General features: G+C 41.6%; 1 protein-coding gene across 1 annotated transcript in view; it reads right to left on the bottom strand.

Moving 5' to 3' along the window:
* Nucleotides 1-23,328, bottom strand: part of ANGPT1 (angiopoietin 1) — a 144,505-nt gene that overhangs the window by 56,997 nt on the left and 64,180 nt on the right. Inside the window, exons 2-3 of the mRNA XM_028736293.2 lie at nucleotides 15,292-15,447; nucleotides 11,587-11,708 (exon numbers count right to left, since the gene is read on the bottom strand). Coding sequence (XP_028592126.2) covers nucleotides 11,587-11,708; nucleotides 15,292-15,447 — 278 coding nt within the window. The remainder of the gene's footprint in view (nucleotides 1-11,586; nucleotides 11,709-15,291; nucleotides 15,448-23,328) is intronic.

Genomic DNA, 23,328 nt, shown 5'->3' with positions numbered 1-23,328 from the left:
TCCCCATGTGGGAACATGCTCCTCCTTATTATGGGATTTTTATTCCCACCCACACTCAGATCTTGCTCCCAGTGGGATAGGAAGCTCAGAGTTTGGAAGAGTTGCCTCTCCTTTTGAGGTAGGTCTCCAAACAGCCAAGGTTCTCCTATCACAAGCATCTTTACATCTTTCTCTGGAAACTACATTTACGAAGGGGTCACCGACATCCTTTTTCTTGGCCTGCTCTCCTTCTTAGCCTGAAAGAGGAAAATATATGGCTTTCTCCCATTCCTCTCCCTGTGGGCACATCACTGCTATGGGCTTTGTTGGTTTCAGAGGAAGGAAGAGGGTTGGAGGACTGCAAATCTAAATGGGACATGTTCTTCTCCCGCTCACTCTTCTCTGAGGTGAGCACTATGAGCTCCTAAAAGCTGTATCTGTTCCTGATAATCTTCTCTCATATCCCTAATCACGGGTCTTCCTCTTACAGAGATGATTGGGGAGGATCTTCATAAATGGATGTGCATTTTGTCCCAGAGTTCCACTGGACACTATAGCAATGGACTACTTGTGGTAGTCCAGTATTAGCATCAAGACTCAGCATCATAAAACCACTCATGTGGTGCTGCTTGGAGGTTTTAGCATCAAAACCTTTCTGTTATAACAAGGAAGATGTAAATATATCCCATCTGCAGACCAGTCTTTTGATTCCGTATGCCAAAGATCATGCTTTTTATATCCACAGACTAACCAGTGGATTCACGACTGCCAGTGATCCACGTGCTATCCAAGATTTAATTTGAAATTCCCCCCACATCCCTCTTAAGGCTTTTATTTCTGGATAACAGATCAGTGGCAGAGTGCCTTGAACACAGTTCATCTACCCAAACCTCGGGATATAATAGTATCCATATGTTATTGTTTTTATTGACTATCACAGACATTCAATGTGGGATGTTACATATGATAAACATATTCTTAATTAAAGCCATGGATCTGCTTCTACACTCTGGAGTAATATTTTTCTAGAAAGGAAAAGTAATGAAAATGAAACACAAATATGCTTTCCATTTAAATTATAAAACATTTGATGTACAAGAAACACACCTCCTAAAAGCATGACTTTTTGTCTCACAAAGTGAAAAGTAGGAGGGATTATGGATTAGGAGAACATGAAAAGAGCCTTGCTGGATCAGGCAAAAGGCCGATTGAGTCCAGCCTCCCTGCTTCCCACCATGGCCAACCAGATGTTTCTGAGAAGCTCAAAGCAGTTAGTGCAGTTCTTATTCTTGCTACCACTTCTGCTTGGCTTTTCTAGGATGCTCATAAGAAAGCTGTCCCCCACATAGGTAAAGGTAAAGGGACCCCTGGCCATTAGGTCCAGTTGTGGCCGACTCTGGGGTTGTGGTGTTCATCTTGCTTTATTGGCTGAGGGAGCTGGCGTACAGCTTCTGGGTCATGTGGCCGGCATGGCTAAGCCACTTCTGGCGAACCAGAGCAGTGCACAGAAACGCCGTTTACCTTCCCGCTGGAGTGGTACCTATTTATCTACTTGCACTTTGACGTGCTTTCGAACTGCTAGGTTGGCAGGAGCAGGGACCGAGCAACGGGAGCTCACCCCATCGCGGGGATTCGAACCAGTGACCTTCTGATGGGCAAGTTCTAGGCTCTGTAGTTTAACTCACAGCGCCACCCGTGTCCCCCACATACTGAACCCTCTATGCACCATTTCTGCAACAATTTGCTTTTTGCTTTTCTTTTTTTGGTAGATCCTCATGAAAATACGCCAACATTTTAATGTGGTATTTTTCCCCAATACAGCCATACTTTGGTTCTCGAACAGAATCCGTTCCAAAAGTCCAGTCGACTTCCATAAACATTCAAAAACCAAGGTGCAGCTTCCGATTGGCTGCAGGAGCTTCCTGCACTCAATCGGAAGCAGCGGGGAAACTGCGTCAGATGTTCAGCTTCCAAAAAAACATTCGCAAACTGGAACACTCACTTCCGGGCTTGTGGCATTCAGGAGCCAAAAAGTTTGTGTCGCAAGTCGTTCTAGAACCAAGGTACGACTGTAAATATATTTTTGTATGTTTTGAAAAATATAAACATTTTTGCAAGTGCTTTCCCCAAATCAAATGCATTTTTCTATGTTATTGCCGTGTGCATATGCACTTTCACACACACTTCATCTTAGTATATGCATTTTTGTACACGCTACTTGGGTGAAGACCTGCATTGCAAAATTCAGGAAAGCGTAAATTTCAAAGGATCTATGATGTACTGCTTCCTTGAGGAGGGAGGATAGGGGGTGTCTGTATATATCTATTGATTTCCACAATGCAGCATGCTGTCTTGTTTGTTACCTCCCAGACAATATTTTACATAACAGTAAATTAATTCCCAGTAATGAGTCGGCCACGGGAGTTAGATTAGTGGAATGTTGCCTATGTCAAGGAAGGAAGAGAGATGGTAGCATTTTTAACCCCACTGACTGGGATGTCGTGGAATGAGGAAGCCTACAGATGTTTTACTGCTTAAGCAACGACACATCTGACCATTTATAGATGACTTCATGAAAGTCATGTCAGCTTCATGTAGTGCAGTAAAGAGTCTGGATATTTTAGATTTCCCTTTCCCGTTTATATTTACAAATGTGGTTTTGCATTAATTTCAGAATCAGTGTATAGATAAGGGAATCATACACACTGCCTTAATGATTCTCTCTGCAGAAATGGCAATGAAAACCATATTGAAGTGTTCAGAGTGGTATGCAGATCCAGAAAGGGTGACATTCTCAGTAACATGGTAATTACTTGTCAACGGTGGTCAGACCACTAATTTCATGTCTCCTTTATTTAGCTGCACAACAAACCTCACAATGAAACCACAGGCCTATATTTAGATGGTAGATTTCAAAGCCATGTTTAAAGGCAGAAATACCAGCAGAGAATAAAGTCCTACTGTTGAGACCATCTATCAGCCTTTTACTTCAGAGTTTGAAGGGCACACTGCGGCCAGCTCAAGACTTGGATTCTATTTATTTAAATTTTTTGATAAGATCAAGTGTTGGCATTTTTAAAGGGAAACGAATTGCATTTGTTTTGTGAAATGCGCATTATAAAGTTCTTGAAAAAACAGGTACATTAGTAAAAAAACAAAACCACCCTGCATATAAAAATGTGTTTATTAGGAGAAATTCACTCAAAAATGCTGATAAATTTTCACAAGGATTAAAAGAAGAAGAAAAAGAATTAGCAAATTGCTGAAAAATGTGGAGAACTCAATTTAATGTTGGGAAAATGAGCCTGGGAGAACAAAACGTGACAGATCCATCCCTATTTCAAGGAAATAATTAAGGATGCTTCAAATATCATACGTTTCCTATGTGGAGAGCATGTAGGAAAAGCAAGAAGGCCACATGTGGATTTTCATGAATAATGATCATGCTTGTGTCTATTATTACAGCCCACATAGGAAATACAGATCATTTGAAATAGGTTTTAGATGTTGCAAGAACAGGTTAAAGGTGCAAAGAAAAGTGTGTTGTCTTTAGGGCATGTTAGCTAGGAGGCATATTCCTTTAGATGGCAACGTTTAAGAGCCGCTAGTTCCTAGTCTCAAATGCCACAATATTATCTAATGCTGTCAAGTCTATTGATCTTAAATGAGGCCCGAAATCAATTTTCTACTGGAGAAATGGTGCGTTACGTTTGTCAGGATGTAAACCAGCAGGGTGGATCAGCAGGAGAGTATACTTAACCCCCTTCTCCCTGTTCTGCTAATAAACTTCATTCTTAGGGAGAGGTTAGACAGAAAGGCCAATGTAAAAAATTCTCTGTTGTAGCTACTGTGGAAAAAAAAGGTGATGAAGTAGACCGTGGAACCAGCCCTGATGGTTCTCCCCTGGGGCTAGGATTGCTTGATTCAGACAATTTCCTTTGCAAGGTAGATCTGCTAATCCGGTCCAGACCATGCTTGAAGTTTAAAGAGGATTTTAACTCAGATGCATTTGAGAACAGGATGTGGACCACTACTTAGATATATATTAGGGTTCTCAAGAGCTTGGACATTTTAAAAGTACAGATAATAAGATTTAGTCTGCCCAACAGATACAGATAACTGCCATCACTGGGATAAATGCCCTGCATATCGTCTACATTTTTACTGTATTTTATATGTATAAGGGAATTCGAGATGACACTTCACCTGCTATGAAGCTGGAACGGTTGTCTTAGAGATGGAATTCTCTGACAATCTTGACCTGGAGTTTATCTGCACACTTTTTTTTTCTAATTCGAGTCTCACTCCCTTACTGGTTCTGCTAAAAATATTAACATTAACATCAACAAAGGGAGCCCTCCTTGCTCACCTACAACTTAGATCTGTGAGACAGACAGGCACAAGGCACAGGGCCTTTTCTGTGGTGGCTTCATGGCTTCGGAATCTTTTACTGCCTCACCTCCAGAAGCCAGTTTTTCCCCCAAGGGGCTTGAATGACTTGAAACTTGGCATTCACGTCAGCAATATTCTTCTCTGAGAGAGCTTTCCTTCTGTTGTCTTGTATTAGGAGGTCAATGTGTTTTATCTGGCTTATTGTTTTGATTTCTTAGCACATAAGTGGAACATGGTTCAGTGAAACTTGGTGATTCAGCCTACAAGTATTTTAAAACAAATAAAGCAATTCACAAACATCAGAAGTAAGAGTTGTCATCCTTTTACAAAAAAAACAACAACCGTAAGCAATCCCTTGCATTGAGCTACCTGGTGGGGCATATTTTGTTGCGGTTGTTGCTGTTATTAATAAAATCCATGTTATTTCATACTGAAGATGTAAACTGGCTCTTTCAAGGAGTACTGGAAACCTTTTCTAGTCTATTTAAAAAGTAATTTTCCATATGCGAAGTCCACAGTGGGGTTTGAAGTTTAAGGGGACAAAAGAGCAGAACTTATTAAGAAAACCATTAAAGAAGATGAAACTGGATGTGATGGAATTTTAGAATGAAACTGTATGCAATCTTGATTATAAACATTGAGGATGGGTGAGTGGGAAGGCAACAGTATTCCAGGAAGGTTTTTTTTTATGGTTGATGTTTTATTGTGTTTGTAATATTTTGTTGGGAGCCACCCAGAGTGGCTGGGGCAACCCAGTCTGATGGGCAGCATGTAAATATAAATATATAAGATGATGATGATGATGATGATGATGATGATTAAATAGGATTTTAACTGTTGAGTGACAAAATGTAACTTTGAATTTTGAAATAAAATAAAATATGTATTGTGGGGGATGTAAACTGGACATTTTATTTAGTCATAAGAGCATTTCTCCAACTCACCTTTCAGGCCAATGGGGCCACCTAGAAGGCATGTACACACACACACACACACACACACACACACACACACACACCACAAAATAACAAGCAATACAAACTGGGATCATTTACACAGAGCCAAACAGAATGCAAGCAAACAGCAGGAATGGGAGAAAAACAAAAGCTTGGCAAGCTACTGAGGCTTTGCCGCAAATCAAAACGCCATAACAGAGGAGCCCACGGAGCCTTTCCACAGCGGGGATTTCGCAGGCAGAGGTGCTGCTGATGTGATGCAGGAGATCAGATCTCCTGGCTTTTAATTTTATTTTGTTAAAAAGGCTTCATAGCAGAAGAACATCAGAAAAGCCTGCTGGATCAAACCAATGGCCCATTGACCACCCAGGTGCCTGTGGGAAACCCGCTAGGAGGACGTGAGCACAAGAGCAATCTCCCGTCCTGTAGTTTCCAACAACTGGTATTCGGAAACATATTGTCTCCATTTGTGGAAGCACAGGATACCAGCTGTGGGGTGGCATGAATTGGAATGGGGCAGGGTGCTGGGGGAAATGATGTCCAGTGCTTCCCTGTTGCTCTGTTTCCCTGACCAAAATCCCCTTCCCCAAGTTACTATTAGCTCTACTAGGAGGAAAGGGGACCCCCTGAGCTTATTAGCTTCCCCCAATGGGACTTCAGGGGAAGGGACATATTTTAACTAGGAAAACAGCACAGAGACAAAGGTTTCAACACTGCGCTACCTCCTGGTGCCACTGCCCTCGTCTAATTTTGGGGGCCCCACAGCTGCTTAGAGCTGTAATAAAACATCAAGAGCTCTGATTACAGATGTCCCACCACATCATGTATGTTTTGGCCCATAGTTTTCAATGCATCTATAAAAAAAAATTACGTCCAAGGTATTAGACATTCCTCTTGCACGGAATATTATAGCACCAGATGTTTTTTGACAGCGCATTATACTAACACTACAGATTTTTTTAAAAAAAAATGGTGAAGGGATCATAATGTCGCTGCTGTGGCAATTCTCATGCCAAAATCCTTTTTTAAGCACTTTTTGTTCATGGCTGAGCAGTCACAAGTGTTGGAAACGCAGAGATATCCTTTCCAACGAAAGGCTGCTCCTTAAATTAGAATATTCTTACAGGGGAAGATTGGTATGTGGGGGGAGGGATAGGAAACATGTGTAGATCAGGATGGGCAAACTCAGTTGACAAGACCTATTTTGTTTGACAGCGTAAGAAGAGTTTGCAGGATTAGACCAAATGTTCCTTTAGTCCAGCATTTAGTCATGGTGGCTAACAAAAGGCCTGCAGGAAGTCTGTTAGCAGGACATGTGTGGAGTGGTCCTCTCCCACTCATAATTCTCAGCAAATCATGTTCAAAGGCATATTGCCTCTGGCACCGAAGGTAGTACATAACCCTCATGACTCATAGCCTTTTAAAAAAATAACTAGAACCTTAAGATCAACCAGTCAAAGCTGGATGCAAAAGACATACAGTGGTACTTTGGAAGTAGAACAGAATCCGTTCCAGAAGTCTGTTCGACTTCCAAAATGTTCAGAAACCAAGGCGTGGCTTCTGATTGGCTGCAGGAAGCTCCTGCAGCCAATTGGAAGCTGTGGAAGCCCCGTCAGACATTTGGGTTCCAAAGAACGTTCGCATTTGGGAGCCAAAACGTTCGACTCGCAAGGTGTTCGCAAACCAAGGTACAACTGTACTTAGAATTAAAGAATTCTGAGCCCAAGGATTTGTTTCAGTACCAGAACCGATTGCACAGCCCTTAAAACCCCACTCCTGTGTGTCTCCCTTCCCCCATTTTCTTCATTTCAGCAATATAATTTGGAGTGGGGGAAGCCATTTTGCCATTGCCACTGTTAAACAATTGGAAGTTGCCAGTCCACAAACAGATCCCGAGCTACCTTTCACCAACTCCTGGCATGGGTCGTTCTTGGTGATGATCTCACATGCAGATACTTTTTGCTCTGAGTTGCAGTTGGACTCTACTTTTGAAAGCATGCATGCTGCCAGTTCATTGAAAAGAACAGATGTGATCGTTTTGCCTGCATTTTGTTATGTATGAAAAATGCATTGATTGAAGAACATGCATTGATTAAAAGAACTGTGATGTGATTGTGCAATCACACTGATTCCTTTTTGTGCTGCGATTTAATCTAAGTGCATATTTATTTATTTTTATTAGATTTATTATTAGATTTATTAGATTTATATACTGCCCTGCATCTTAAGATCTCAGGATGGTACACAAGATTAAAACATGAGATAAAAATCACAAATAGATAGTTAAAACAGAAACAACAAAACAGTAAGAGAATATGTACTGGTCTGCATTCATAATCCACAAAGGAAAAAGATGTTAACTGCAAACTGCATCAAACTGATTATATGCAGGGGTCTGAACAAACTCTGGGTTTTTATTTGGTTTTTATTTGTTTAAGGTATGATGCACAGTTAAGGCATCAGTGCCATTCTGGAAATAAAACCAGATTCTAAAATCTGGGTAAAACATTAGAAGGGAGCAATGCCACAAGCATATTGAGGAACCATCCTCACTCAGTTATTATCCAAATTTTCAATTCAACCCGTTTGTGGGTTATGGGCTAGGCAACTTTTCTCCATTATCTATAGGGAAGTTTCTGAGTAGCCTAGTATCTCAATCCTGTTGTTCCAATTCAATTGCTTTTTGGAAATTAGCGAGACAGTGAAAAAGTTGTGATCTCTATAACAAGAAAAGATGATCTCTCCAGTCCACTCACTCCTGCTCATTTTATTAATGGACCTTACTGCATTCTGCTTTCTTGAACAAACCATTTCTGCTCCCCTTCCCCCCTTTAACTGCAGCATGAAAATAGGTTGATTTTCAACACATCCCTTCCTTCCATATACAAGGCCAGGCTATTTCATCACATTAAAAGGGCACATCAGTGTGTAAGTCGATGCAGCCACACACAGAGGTCAAGGCAGGCCATGTTTATTTGCTGCCAAACATATCTTAACACTGTGACACATTGTTAAAGCACATAAATAAATGCAAAATATTAAGCACACCAGTTATCACCTATAGGAATCTCTGCCGTTTCCACATTCTAAATAAATACTTAGGCCTAAGCCGATAATTGGCAGGTCACTAATACAATCAGTAGGTCAGTGGGTTAAAAAGCCACACACATTTCCACTTTGACACTGAAGCTTTGTAATGGTCTTGCAGCTAATTCAATAATACAGAAGCAAAAGTTGATAGAGCACATTACCTATAAAGGGTCTAGATTTCAGCCGATTACCGAATCTCCCTGCTCTGCCTTCCTACAGGGCCAGTTCATAAAAGTGGCCTTTTATGCATTACCACAATGGTGCAGAGACCATGTTCCCACAGCTTTACCTCTCGTTGTACAAGTGTGGTTGAATGCTAAGAACAATGTGAGCAGAGCCAATTGCAATTTTCACCCAATGGTTGATGTCTTTCCCAGTGGGATGAATATCAGATGGGAAACACCTATGTAATGGTTCTGGGGTTTCATTTCTGCAACAGAATGGAAAGATGGCATGAGTGGCTGCTGTGCTTTCTTGTGACATGAAGGGTGCTGCTCCACATTTTTTAAGCAAACTGGTCTGTTTAACAATTGCCAGACTAATGCATACTAAATCCTTGGGAGGCTTTTGGGGGAGGAACTACATTGATGAGCCTGTAATTAAACTTTGGATTTTTCCAGATATTGTGATATGGTTATTTTCTTTTATAAAAATGCACCAAAGTACATATTTTAGGGTAAAATATGCCTAGAAATGTCTATATTGAAATAAAATGTGAATTTGCATTTTGTGATAAAATATGCATTTAAGTAAGTATTTGGATGCAAATTTTCATATGGATTCTTTCCCCACCCCCAAAATGTACAGACCAATGTGGAAATGGGATGAAAACATGTGAAACAGGCATTGATTAGCAACAGACTGCTCCATCCATCCCTAGTGACAACCAAGTCAACTACTTGGTGACTACAATAATTGCTTGATGAACTAGTCATTTAGGAATCATGCGATATCTCTCTATGAGATTGTTTTATCATCTCCTAAGTGCAATTAATGGAAAGAAAGATCCTGCAAAATGATACGATCAGTGAATGTCCTGTTAAAAGCATCTCTGAATACATGCAAACTTGTTTGCTAAGCACGAAGCTGTTCCTAGGTTCTTTGAGAATATCAGTGTGTGTAAGTGTTTGTGCAGCAATTGTCCAAGAAGTACATTTCAAACAGCACAAAAAGCAGTCGAGAACAGCCTTGATATTAGTTAATAATTGGAATGGTTTAGGAAAGCATAATAATATCCAATTTCATTTGTCTATTTGTCCCTTTCTTAAGCTACCCCCTGCCTTTACATGGAACAATGTTTCTTAAGATAACATGAATAGCCCTACTCCATATCCAATACTCCTGATAGGGCCATATAGAATTCCCCCTATAGTTAACTTGGTGTCCCTCTGCCAATCAACAGGGCAGTGACATGAGGCCACCCACAGACAAAGTAAGAATTTCTTCATACCTGGGAGACTTCCTAGGTTGCTGTTTTTTTTTTAAAGTAGCACTTTGTTTAAAGAATGAGAGAAACCCTCCCCCAAAAGCCTCCCAAGGATTTAGTATGCATAGACCCTTCCTGAGCTATAGATGTTAAAAAGAGTTAAAAACAATGCTAGTGATGAATGTAAGTGGGGGTGACAATCTCATTCCAAGATCAACAAGAGAAATAAAGAAATCTCCAAAGCAAGGAAGGAGAGATGTACTGTACTGTTCAGGTTGGAGATGAATAAATATATTCCTCCACAATCTGCCCTGCCCCGATTTCTCCCCATCGAACTAGAGCAGGTATAGCTAACCTGTGGTTCTCTAGATGCTGCTAGACAGCAACTCCCATCATCCCTGATCACTGACCAGTATCTTGAGAGCCATAGTTTCCCCAAACCAATCAGCAGCATTGCTGGACTACAAATCCTCTCTTTTACCATGCTAGCTGTGATTGATTAGCACTAGGAATGTCAGAGGATTCCACTGTAAGCACAGTGCAGCATAGCACTGCCTTTCCACAATGAAATAACTGCAAAGAAGTGAGATGTAAGGAAAATAATGCCCAAAAATGAATATCAAAATATGGTGTCTATGTATGGCATTACATACCACAAAAATACATATACGGTATAATTCTACTTACGTGAATGATGAAGCGGGTAGCATATTACAAGGGGGAAAGAAAATTCAGTTGAGCATATTTACCAACATGTCAGTATGAATGAACGTCAGAATGGAATGAGGCACATTCATATAGCCCTAATGCAGGCTTCCTCAACCTCGGCCCTCAAGATGTTTTGAGACTACAATTCCCATCATCCCTGACCACTGGTCCTGCTAGCTAGGGATCATGGGAGTTGTAGTCCAAAAATATCTGGAGGGCTGAGGTTGAGGAAGCCTGCCCTAATGGGTCCAACAATATTCAGAGGGCCATCATTTTAGCTACCACTTACCTACAGCAATATAGTGCTTTAGCACTCATTCAGGGCCAGTGATTGTATCAAATGTATGAAAGAAGAGTTCACACTCCTTTCACCAACTGTACTGCTCAGTATTTACCTTCCCCCAATGATTGACATGGGGGTGAAGGGAAGCAGAGCCCCTTCATGAGTCTTTCTGGTTCCCAGGTTCTTTTGAGATGCCAATATCACACCTTGCTGCCTCTCATCCACTGGTATCATTCAAAAGTTTAGGGTCACTGTAAGAAGAGTTTTGGATTTGATATCCCGCCTTTCACTCCCTTTAAGGAGTCTCAAAGCGGCTAACATTCTCCTATCCCTTCCTCCCCCACAACAAACACTCTGTGAGGTGAGTGGGGCTGAGAGACTTCAGAGAAGTGTGACTGGCCCAAGGTCACCCAGCAGCTGCATGTGGAGGAGCGGAGACGTGAACCCAGTTCCCCAGATTACAAGACTGCCGCTCTTAACCACTACACCACACTGGCTCTCTACACCACTACTGTTATGTAAGCATAACAGTACAGAGTACTCGCCGTTTTACCTGATAGTCTCATATATAATTGTATTGTTTCGTTGCTTGCCAGCCTGGACTCCTTTTTGAGAAACAGTGGAGTAGAAATCCAATCAATCAATCAATCAATCAATCAATCAATCAGAGAATGTCCGGAAGAAGGCCTCTTGGTACTGCAAATGTTCTTCCATGCATATTTTACAACAGTATTAAAGAACTCTGCACTCACCTGTTTTTATCATGGATTTTCAAGATTTCATGTGTCTGCTGGAGCAGTTGTTTCTCCAGCTTGTAAGTAGATAATGAATTCTCCAGCAGCTGAATTTCTAGTCGGGACGTTTGATTTAGTACCTGAAGGAGGCAAGCGAGAAATAATAGATAGGCCTTCCAATACTTTTGACTTTAGCAGTCAACATTGCTGTTCTGCTTTGCTTGGTCCCAGACATATCATAATGATCCAAAAGAAAAATATTGCAAAACAGAGACACACCAATAGGACATTTTATTTTGGTCTCTACAGGTTTTCCATTGTTCTTTTATGAAGTGCATTTACCTAAGTAGCTTGCCAGGGTGATTTAAATTTAAACACAAGCCAACCTGCTCCCCAGCTTCTGTTCTGTAAACAGAAGTTCCAAAACATCATTGTCCCAAGGTATTTCTTTGGCTGTGTTTGGTCTAGGTTTATTTATAGCATAGCTTCAGATATTGCATACCTCCTTGGAAGTAAGTCTACATTCCTCCTTTGAGCTTCTTCAATTTCAGTCACTCTAAGCCTCACTAGGTTCTTCCTGTGTCCTTACCGAACAACACCACCTAGAACAGTAGCCTTCAGTGTTCTCAGACCTCAACCCACCTTTAAACCAAACATGTTGGGGGGGACCCATTCCTTCCTATATATGGGGATGGGGGAATCTTCCTAGATACACATAAAATGTAAGGCTGTCAATGCCAATCAGGTTGTGGAGAATTTATAGGACCACCACCAATCATCATGTCTCGGCATGCCAAGCATGGTGCATGTGTGTTATTTAAAGAAGGCACCATTGACCAAATGTAGAGTTGCCATAGGATATAACAGCCCTGTCATTATAGGGAGACAGACTATTTTCTACCACGACCCAAAATCATGTGTACTCCAGCTATGAGTCACTTCAGATCCAAGAATTCTATCTTGTGGATCACATTGTGAATCTACTTATTTGTGCATGATCAAATCAGGTTTTGGGGGAGTCGGTATAAAAGTAGAAAGAGAAGGCTCTGGCGGTTCTGATGGGGGATTGTCTAGAAAATTATTGAATAATACACATTTATCTTGTTGTATCACAACACATATATTCTCTACATATTTGGATAGATTGCCAGAAAAATAGTTGGTGTTATGAGTGATTCAACAAAAAAAGGTCACAATCTTTGGCTGAAATCCTGTGTAAAGCATAAATTCTAGTGTTGCCTTCTGATAGTGGGCATCCCCCCTATATTGTATGTGTGCCAAAAGTCAATTCTTATGTTTAATACTGTGACTGCAGGACTAAGCCAATGGGGATCAGCATCTACACTGCTCTGGTAATATAAAAGCCGGCCTTTGTTTATCAAGGATGATGGGTGAGTTGACCTTGACATGCTTATTTTCTCCTAATGCAGTTCAAATATATAGTGTAGCCTCTATTCTCTGTTATGACTTAAGACTAAAAATATAAGATTTTGGTTCCAGCAATTTCTCATGCTCATATTCCATTACCTACAAGCTAAGGCCGTCTTATATGAAACTTTTATTAGCCCTTCCATGGAAAACTAAGAAGCTGAGAGCTTGAGTAAGACTATATTGTCATCACCATGTGTATATTATCTCTAGCTAGACTAAATTAATTGTCCTTTCTTGTGTAATTGATCTTGTTACTCTATATGTTGATATGCGTTTTAAGTAATCATTTCAGGAAAGGATACTGTAAACACGGTTTGAAGCTCGGAGAATACAAAAAATATGATCCATCTCAAACACTCTGCTGGTATAACTAACTGGCCAGTGTAGTGATTACATACATGCATACATTTGTTTTAAGCAGACAGTCTGGATGCGCAGCATCTGCTAGATACCATATGCTTGAAACTGTAAGGGAAAGAGTGGCGGAGAATTATGAATTGTGAACAGATAGATAATATCAAAGGGCTCTCAATGAGTTAGGGCCAACGGACATGTATCAGAAGCTGGGATGCTGATCTTGTGGACTTCTCTGTCTCCTCCCTTCAAACCCAGGCCCTGTCTGTGATGGGTTCCCAACAGGACTGCAATTAGCAAACAGATGTTCTCTAGACCTCTTAGCCTTAGGTATAGACAGTTGGGAACATAAGACTATGAGAAGAGCCTGCTGGATCAGGCCAAAATGGCCCATCTTGTCCGGCATCCTGTTATCACAGTGGTCAACCAAATGCCTGTGCGAAACAGGATTCAGACACAAGAGCCCCCTCCTCTCCTGTGGATTCCAGCAAATGGTATTCAGGAGCAGTACTGCCTCCAGTGGTAGAGGCAGTGCATAGCCATCTTGCCTAACAGTCTGTGATAACCTTCTCCTCCATGAATTTGTCTAATCCTCTTTAAAAGCTATGTAGAAACAGGGTCCCTACTTAATTACAGCTAGAACAGGCAGAAAGGGTCTGGTCTTTTCTTTAGCCCTGGAAGAAGAAGAGGAGGAGGAGGAGGAGGAGTTTGGACTTGATATCCCACCTTTCACTCCCCTTAAGGAGTCTCAAAGCAGCTAACAATCTCCTTTCCCTTCTTTCCCCACAACAAACACTCTGTGAGGTGAGTGAGGCTGAGTGATTTCAGAGAAGTATGACTAGCCCAAGGTCACCCAGCAGCTGCATGTGGAGGAGCGGGGAAGTGAACCCGGTTCACCAGATTACGAGTCCACCGCTCTTAACCACTACACCATGCTGGCTCTCCCCTAGGCCGTCCCACCTCCACTATCACCATTAAACAACAGGAGAAGTATTGTTGGACATGAACTTACACATGGGACATTAAATGACTTGCAATCTTAAGCACGTCACAGAAGCCCCTACAATAACTTACAATTCAGGCCAAGTTCTCACTGAGATGATAAACTTGTGTTTTGGCTGGTCCCAGGTCCCAGGGCTGGATCCAGGTTCAAGGGGACCTACAGCAAAGTGCCTTCCACAGGTTCTGTTCTAGAGGGTACGACCTGCACCAGCGATTCAAGTTAAGGGAGAGGAGATTCCAACTAATCATCAGAAAGGACTTTCTGACAGTAAGAGCAGTTTGACCATGAAACAGACTCCCTTGGAAGGTGGTGGATTCTCCTTCCTTGGAGGTTTTTAAGCAGAGGTTGGACGGTCATCTGTCATTGTTGCTTTAGTTGAGATTCTTGCATTGCAAGCAGTTGGATTAGATGACCCCAAAGGTCTTTCCCAATTCTACATTTCCACAACCCTGGGATTCTATAATTGTCTTCGATAGCAATACACCATGGGCACAGTATATTTTTCATGGCTGTGAACATTCAAGAGAAAATCAAAGCAACCCAAGCAAGCCTAAAGCAGCAAGTGATCACATATATAAAAGGCACAATCAGAACTTTTCGACACATTTGATGCTTCAGTTGCTCACAGCTAGTAGCCAAGCTGTTTATTTGAAGTCAGCAGCAGCAGCTCACTTTCTTGGCTAGTCCAGCCTGAGATAACACATGCAGAGCAAACTATACCAAGCAACTCCCATTTGGCCCAAACCAGGACACTTTAACTGAAACCAGCCTTTGCTGCTGTTACCACCAATCAAGAAGTGTGTTTCCTGCAGCAAAAATAAATAAATAAATGCCGAGAAGCACAGTATGAGGAAATGACACAGAAAAAAAGGGAGTAAAGGGGGAAATGTTTTGTCATAGTTAATGGCCTGGTGAATGCAACCATGGAAACATACCTGTGTTTCGACATCTGTGAGCTTTCTTGTCTGCTCTGCTGTCTGGCTGAGGAGGCTGGTTCCTATTTCCAGCATGGTGGCTGTATGGTTCTGCACAGCGTTCTGCTGCAACTGCGCCATCTCTGATTTCATGTTTTCCACAATGTAGTTCTCAAGCTATGGAAGAGAACAGGTAACGAGTTTAAATGGCAGCAAAGTATTTATGTTAAAATGCATCTGCAATTTAAATGTGTGTGTGTGTGTGATAAATTTATAAGCGCTTTTTCCTCTCCATAGCGGACTTCAAAACAATGTGAAATGAAAGAGTTTTTTAAAATAAAAATAAAAATAAGCAAAGCAAAAATAACAATGCTTGGAAGCAATCCCATAAATACTACCAGCACAGCAAACAAAAGTAAAATCAGCAACAGAACATAAGAAGATTTCAGGGGCAGGACTGAGGAGGAATGGTGCCCACCCTTCTCCTGAACCTTCCCAAGAATAGAAGGACAGTATAGAATTAGAACAGTGGTTTGCAGAAGGACCTAGTTCAGAGATTGCAGAGGGGGAAAGCTGTGAAATATTGGTAGAGGAACAGCAGGAAGAAGAAACACCAGGGGAGAGACAGCTGGCGGACTCAGTGTCTTTGGAGAGCATTCCTGAGCCAACTTCCCTTGGGACTAGGTGTGCAGTGAGAGTAGCCAAACAGAAAGCTCAGAGACAGAAAGTCCAGCTCAGTCGGCGCAGGGATGACGTAGGATAAGAGAGATGGGGGGGGGGGCTTTACTCGGAGCAATGCCATTTCTAGAGAGAGACTGCATTCCTTTGTCTCTCACTGTGATTATTGAATAAACTAATTGGTAAGAACTCTTCTTTTCTTATCTGCTTCTTTGCTGCCACCGGGGGAGGAATCTGATTCCCTGAAGCCTGACAGAAGATGAGTCCTGCCATCAAGCCAAAGGCCCACATTCTAGTCCAACTTTCTGGTATCATACCAGATGCCTACAGGAAGGACACAAGTAGGACCAGAACCACAATAGCACCGTCCCTGCTTGTGATTCACTTCAATAGGTATTCAGAAACATATTGCCTCCAGCAGTGGAGGTAGAACAGCCATTGTGACCAGCAGAGATTGATGGCCTTATCCACCACGAATATGTCTAATATTCTTTTATAGCCATCTAAGTGGCGGCCATCATTACATTCACTGGAATCTAGTGTGGAGAATTACACTGTCCTGAATTTTCCAACATTTAGCTTCCCTGGATTCATAGCCAGCAGCCTCAGGCATACCATTTTCTCATAAGACAAGGTGAGTTGTGGTTCTTCTACAGTGAGATGTAGCCCTTTCATATGCAGTATGTTTAGGAATCAATCCTACCATTCCGGAAACAAAAGTTCATTGCAGCTTCCCTTGTAAAAATCAATCACCCAACGTACTTTTACACAACAGCTGATTCAACAAACTATGTGATGAGCCATATAATAAAGTCAGTTGGGGCCAAATGAACTCTTACCTTCCCTTTGGCCTCTAATGTTGCCTTGGGGAGTACCAATAGTGTCCAAAGTGGTGGATGGAAAACACATTATAATATATTACAATGGGAAGGCTAGATTTACACATCTAGTAGCAAAATTGCAGTTCTAATTTCCTCCAAAATAGTACTGGGTTGATGACATTTTTAGAGTGTGATAACCTCTCACAGAATAATTGTAACACAGAACTTCATTGTAATAACTTCCAGAGAAATATCCTTGTTAGTCTCTTGAAATAAAAACAAGAAAGTCTTGTAAAGAAAGTCTTGTGGCACATTAAAGACTGACAAATTTATGATGAATAAGCTTCTCTTGTGGACTATAATCCAATACCTGCATCAACTGAAGTGGACTATAGTCCACAAAAGGTTATGCCATAATAAATATATTCATCTTGGTTTTTACAGATGGCCATGAGGGGGGGGGGAATCTGTATTTTATTATTGGGACAGTAAATGAGGAGTACACAGCTTACAAAGTCAAATGTACATATTACTAAGTCATGTGATTAATTTTCCATATACATTTATATAATTTGATCATTAGCTAACTGTGTACTGTACTTACATACTGGTTTGTGAAGAATTTTTTTATTTATTTGAAAAGAGGACTATAAATTTATTAAATAACTGAAATGACAGCAACAACAACATTAGCATCATGGTCTAACTATTCAGCTCCATTTCTGAAATATGCTTAGTTTATTTTTGTAGGCTACATTAAATAGTATATTCATAGTCATAGTTATAGCTGAGACTTCTGCATAAAAAACTAGTGCCCATCATACTCATCAGATTATATGGTTTCTGAGTCAATGGAATTGGTGGGTAAATGTAAAACTCCCATCTCCTAGAGATCTACGAATGTAGGTGGGAAAGAGGTAGGCAAAGACAGCTTCATACACATGTCTGTGAATCAGTTTGATGGACCTCTCACTCCCCTGGTGATATTATCTCACTGCCCTGTGAGAGAGCCCTGAGAAAGGGAGGCAAATGGAGACACCACCATCTTGTCTTCAGACAGAGCAATTCAGATTGCCTCTTCTGGAGTCTCCCTTCACAATGGTTACAGAAAGGGGCTCAACATGCATTGGACTTTGCAGATGATATTCACTGGGTAAGATATGAAAGTCTAGCTTGGGTTTACTGACTATCAATGAAAGTTAGCAACTTTCTAAGTCAATGTAATTCAGAGGAAAGCATTGCAAGTGGGTTCAGAGTCTTTGAGTCTTGGCTAAGCCGTTCTTTCTTTGTCCCTGCCTGAACATGTGCAGGATATTCGTTCCCATGTCAGATTTTCAGTGTTTCACATGCCAGTTATGTATTAGCTTCTGCGAATGCACAAAGTGCGGATGAGCGCTTCTGCACATACGTGAGCGGCAAATCCCAGAAGTAACCATTTCTTGTACTTCCAGGTTTACCGCGGTCCGTAACCTGAAAACGAGGAACTCGAAGTGTTTGTAACCCAAGGTACCACTGTATCTCACTTTTAGAAGACATCTGAAGGCAGCCCTGTTTAGGGAAGTTTCTAATGTTTGATGGTTTATTGTATTTTTAATATTTTGTTGGGAGCTGCCCAGAGTGGCTGGGAAAACCCAGCCAGATGGGGGGTATAAATAAATTATTATTATTATTATTACTACTACTACTATGCCGATCCTACCCAATTCCATTTCCACCCACACTTGTTACAAAAATTCTCTCCAATGCTTAACATAATGAGGGAAAAGGGAAACAAACAAACAAACAAGCCTCCAAAGAGGCCAGTTGAGGTTGAGAGGAAAGAACCAGAGACCCTTTTAATGGCTTCCGCCCTTCCTTTCTCACCTGAGTTCCCATGGGATGAACACCACCCCATGAGATCTTGTGAGGGCAGACACAATTCTTCCTCCCCCATCCTGTTTCTGGGCTCTTCACTGCTGGGCAATGTTGCCCCATGTGCTGGTCACACCCAGAAGGAGGCTCAGAGGTGTATGAACTTTCCTTTATACAACCTGGGAACTTTTCATATGTGAGATTTAAATCACTTTTATACTTACACCACATTGTTATGAGAATCCCAAGGCATTTTTTAAAGGCTCCTTTCCCTACTAAGCAAAGTTTTAGTCTTACATCTGAACCAGCCCTCTGAAGTTGCCTTCCCCATTTTAGTCGGGTAATATCCTCAAGTTCTACTGCCGTTCCTTTTCTATTAAACTTGAAATGCTACAGGGGAAGTGAGCATGTTTCATTCTGAACAGTAAGCAGCACCCAATACGGGCCAGATGTGTGCCTTGATTTAGGGACTGAGGGAAAAAGTAAGAAGGGAAATGTACAGCATGGGATTAATACAAAAGCACCCTTTCATCTTTTATCTATGTACTTCTGCAGATGCCAGACTGGCAAAGGCTGATGAATTGCACTGGCTGAGGTCAAGAAAGATTTGTAACAAATTTGATTGTCTATGTAGAACTCCAAGTAGTGTGTGTGTGGGGGGGGGGGGGGGTTGGGTTGTTTTTTTGTGGGAGGCAGAGAATGTTTGCCTATGAGGAAGAAAATGGAGCTTTCCCTCCAGAACAAATATAGGTGATTGAGAGATGATTTTTCAGTTCAGAAAAGGGAGAAAACCAATGGAAGCATTAGAATAAAAGCTCAGAAATATCACAGGCTTTGCTTCCAATAATGCTGAGTTACTGAATAATACCAGTGCAAACATGCTACCTGGCATTCTAAGGGCCCCTTCTTACAAATGCTAGGATTCATAAAAAGGGAATCACAAACAGGGAGTGTGCTGTTGTACTCAGCTCTGGCTTTTGGGCTTCCTATACACATCTGCTTAGTCACTGTGAGAACAAGATGTTTATAAGAAGAAGAAGAAGAAGAAGAAGAAGAAGAAGAAGAAGAAGAAGAAGAAGAAGACGACGTGGGTGGTGCTGTGGTCTAAACAACAGAGCCTAGGGTTTGCTAATCAGAAGGTCGGCGGTTCGAATCCCTGCAATGGGGTGAGCTCCCGTTGCTCGGTCCCAGCTCCTGCCAACCTAGCAGTTCGAAAGCACGTCAAAGTGCAAGTAGATAAATAGGTACTGCTCTGGCGGGAAGGTAAGCTGCGTTTCCGTGCACTGCTCTGGTTCGCCAGAAGCGGCTTAGTCATGCTGGCCACATGACCCGGAAGCTGTACGCCGACTCCCTCGGCCAATAAAGCGAGATGAGCGCCGCAACCCCAGAGTCATTCACAACTGGACCTAATGGTCAGGGGTCCCTCTACCTTTACCTTTAATAATAATAATACTACTTTTATTATTTATATGTTGCCCATCTGACTGGGTTGCCCATAAAACATTAAAAACACAAAGACATCCAAAGCGAGGGAGTGATGTATGTATATATATTTATTTTTTAAAAAACACATCATATTGACTTCAATCAATATCCTAGATCTTTTGCAATCTTGTATGTGAAAAGTCTTCTGAGCATTTCCCAGTCAATCCAAGGTAAGTGTAGCACAGCTCACCCATTTCTAGTGGAACAACCTGTTCCCCTCTGCACTAATGAACCTAGAGAAAAACCAAGAGTTAGCATAGACTTGCCATACATCAGGAAAATTCCTGACATGTCCTGACATTTCGGTTGTAAAAATGACTTCGGGGTGAATTTTGCAGAATCGGCAAAATGTCAGGGAAAACCCAGATATATGGCAATGTGATGGAAAAAGCAGCAGAAGCAGCTCCAAAAGCTTAAAATTACTGTGTGTGTGTGGGGGGGGGGGTTCAACAATTTTGGTTGGTTTCTTAAAAAAAGCAACTTTGTGGGTGTCAGGAATTTTACTTTTTGAACTATGGCAACCCTAGAAAACATGACTGATGGTAACTCACTAGGTTAAGTTCCGGGTGTCATGGTTTGTACAACAAAACCTTCTTTGGGAGAGAAACAAACCACAGTCTCTGGTTTGGATGCAATTCCAAGACGGGACTTGTGGTCTGTTTCCTCTGTGAGCTAGTTGGAAGGAGCAAAACAGAGCAAAGAAGCACAATCACAGTACAGTGGTACCTCGGGTTACAGACGCTTCAGGTTACAGACTCTGCTAACCCAGAAATAGTACCTTGGGTTAAGAACTTTGCTTCAGGATGAGAACAGAAATTGCGTGGTGGCGGCAGCGAGAGGCCCCATTAGCTAAAGTGGTACCTCAGGTTAAAAACAGTTTCAGGTTAAGAACAGACCTCCAGAACGAATTAAGTTCTTAACCCGAGGTACCACTGTAAACCATTAACTATGGTTTCCTGTGACATGAGATTGACAACATAGATTGTATGGCCTCATTTGTATATAATACTAAACCGTAGTTGGCTGTTGATTCGACAGGAAAGGCTTTCTTATGCATTTCTTTATTCGCTTTATGGCTTTCCTTTCTTTTTTGCTTTGGAGCCTCTGTCTAAGCCAGCTCTTTTTATGCTTTATGTTAGCTTGCAGCCTGCCTGCATAATGGTATGGGTGCTCATGCTATTAAATTCAGCGGCATCTGCTTTCTGTAAACACTCATTACACTGAATCTGTGTTTTCAACAATGTGGTAATACTCAGCAGCGATGTAATAAAGCTCCAACGTTCTCCGAAATAAAACTGCCACAGAGTTAAATATTATTGTTTATTAAACATTCCAGGAGATCGCGTATTAGGAATAACTGTTTTTTTTTTATTTTTTGCTTTCGGTGTTTACCAAATGATCTTTATAGAAGCCACCCAAACGCTAATGATTAAAACGCAAACAGAAAGGCTGAACATGAGTGCATGTTAAGGTTAGTGGCTTCCGGCATATGCCTATAAATAACATAAGAGCTATTCTCTCTTACTTTGATTGACTATTACTCAGTGTAGTTTACACTTTTACATTTGACCGGAAGAAGTACAATGGGTGCCCAGATGATTCTGAGCTCACAAATAGGCTTCTGAATTCTATTAATTGGCCTCAGTAAGAGGGTGAAGCTTAGCATGACAAGAAATGGTTTTCAAGCTGAAACCCGTTAAAAACCTTTTAAGTATACAGTGTGTTTTGGAGGTTGATGAAAGGCGATAGATTGCTCCATAGCTCAACAGCACACATGGCAGCTGGAACATGCATCCATACTAAAAAGGCAAAGAAATCGTGAACAACATTGGGACATAGCTGTCAACCGTCCCTTATTTGGCGGGAAAGTCCCTTATCCCAGCGCCATTTCCCACTGCTGTCCCTTATTGATGATGTCCCTTAAATTTCCTGGGTTTCAAAGTAAGCAGCTCCTCTCCCTCCCTCCCTGCTGGCCAGGGAGGAGGGAGGCTCCAACTGTGTTGCTTGGCTGTGTTGCTCACTCAATAAGGAGTCTAAGAACGACTGGGGGGTGGAGCTTGCATGCCTTGAGCCGATCAAATCGGCCGCGTTGCCTGGGGACTCGCCTTTGCTCAGCGCTTCCCAGCGGAGAGGTAACAGTGGTTTTTCTTGCTGCATCCCCTTTGCCGGGTTGCTGCGCTGTGGGAACCATCGCTTGAGGCTTCATTTGGCTGCTGGCTGGGCTTTCTGCCTTTGGCTTGGAGGGGCTCAGAAGTTGAACATACCTGTGCTCTGAAAATCCCTTATTTTGGCTGCTGATCCCTTATTTTCAAGGCTGCTGGTCCCTTATTTTCAAATCTGTAAGTAGACAGCTATGCATTGGGAAAGGAACTATGAGCATGTGTGAAGTGTAATTCACAAACTGATTGGTGCACCAGGTAGGCTGATTATTTATTACCAGCATTTATTTGCTGTGGTTCAGGACCGAAGCCTTCCGAAACACAAATAAAATCAAATTAATTAAGATGGTAAGCGGCAGTGTGAAAGGACTCCATAGTCTAGCACAAGCAAATGCAGTAATACAACTCAAAACTATTTAAAACTGAGACCGCATCAGTATAAAGAATAAAATATTGGACACTGCACTTTTAACTAAAGGGCAGAGGGGAAGAAAATGATTTCCTAGAGCTGTTCAAAGGCTGCTAAGGACAAGGTCAAAGATATATCCCTCAAGGGAGAGTCCCACATATATGTATGGTTGCAGAATACATAGCTTTTCCATAAAGGCAATTCAGGTATTGAAAGACAGGCTTTGGCACGGTAGACTTTCGGAGGGTGCTAAACACTAAAAATATTATTTTTACAGCCTTTCCCGGAAGGATGAGTTGACTAGTGGGGAAGTATCTGACTTCTTTTTTGAGAACTTTTTGGAAATTAGTTTTTACTTCTTACATTCTTTTATTCTTTTACTGTTGTATATCACCCAAGGCTTGTTCTTGGCTGCAGCTCGCAGTTAATGATGAGAGAGCTTAACTGCAGGGTCTGGTTCAGACAACATGCTAAGCCAAACCTTGGCTTAGATCAGTGGGGTATGGCAGTAAGAAGGACCAGGGAGCAGACAGTGGCTATGAATTCCTCTCTATCTACACATTCAATTGCAGTCCTTGGTCAGCTATAGTTTGGGCTTCCTATAATGTGTGAACAAGACCACAAAGAAGAGATTTGCCCCTGTGTTTCTCAACAT

This window comes from Podarcis muralis, chromosome 8 (assembly GCF_964188315.1).
Source record: "Podarcis muralis chromosome 8, rPodMur119.hap1.1, whole genome shotgun sequence".
Taxonomy (NCBI): Eukaryota; Metazoa; Chordata; class Lepidosauria; order Squamata; family Lacertidae; genus Podarcis; species Podarcis muralis.
Note: the sequence above shows the minus strand (reverse complement) of the source record. Positions and strands in the feature narration are given on the sequence as shown.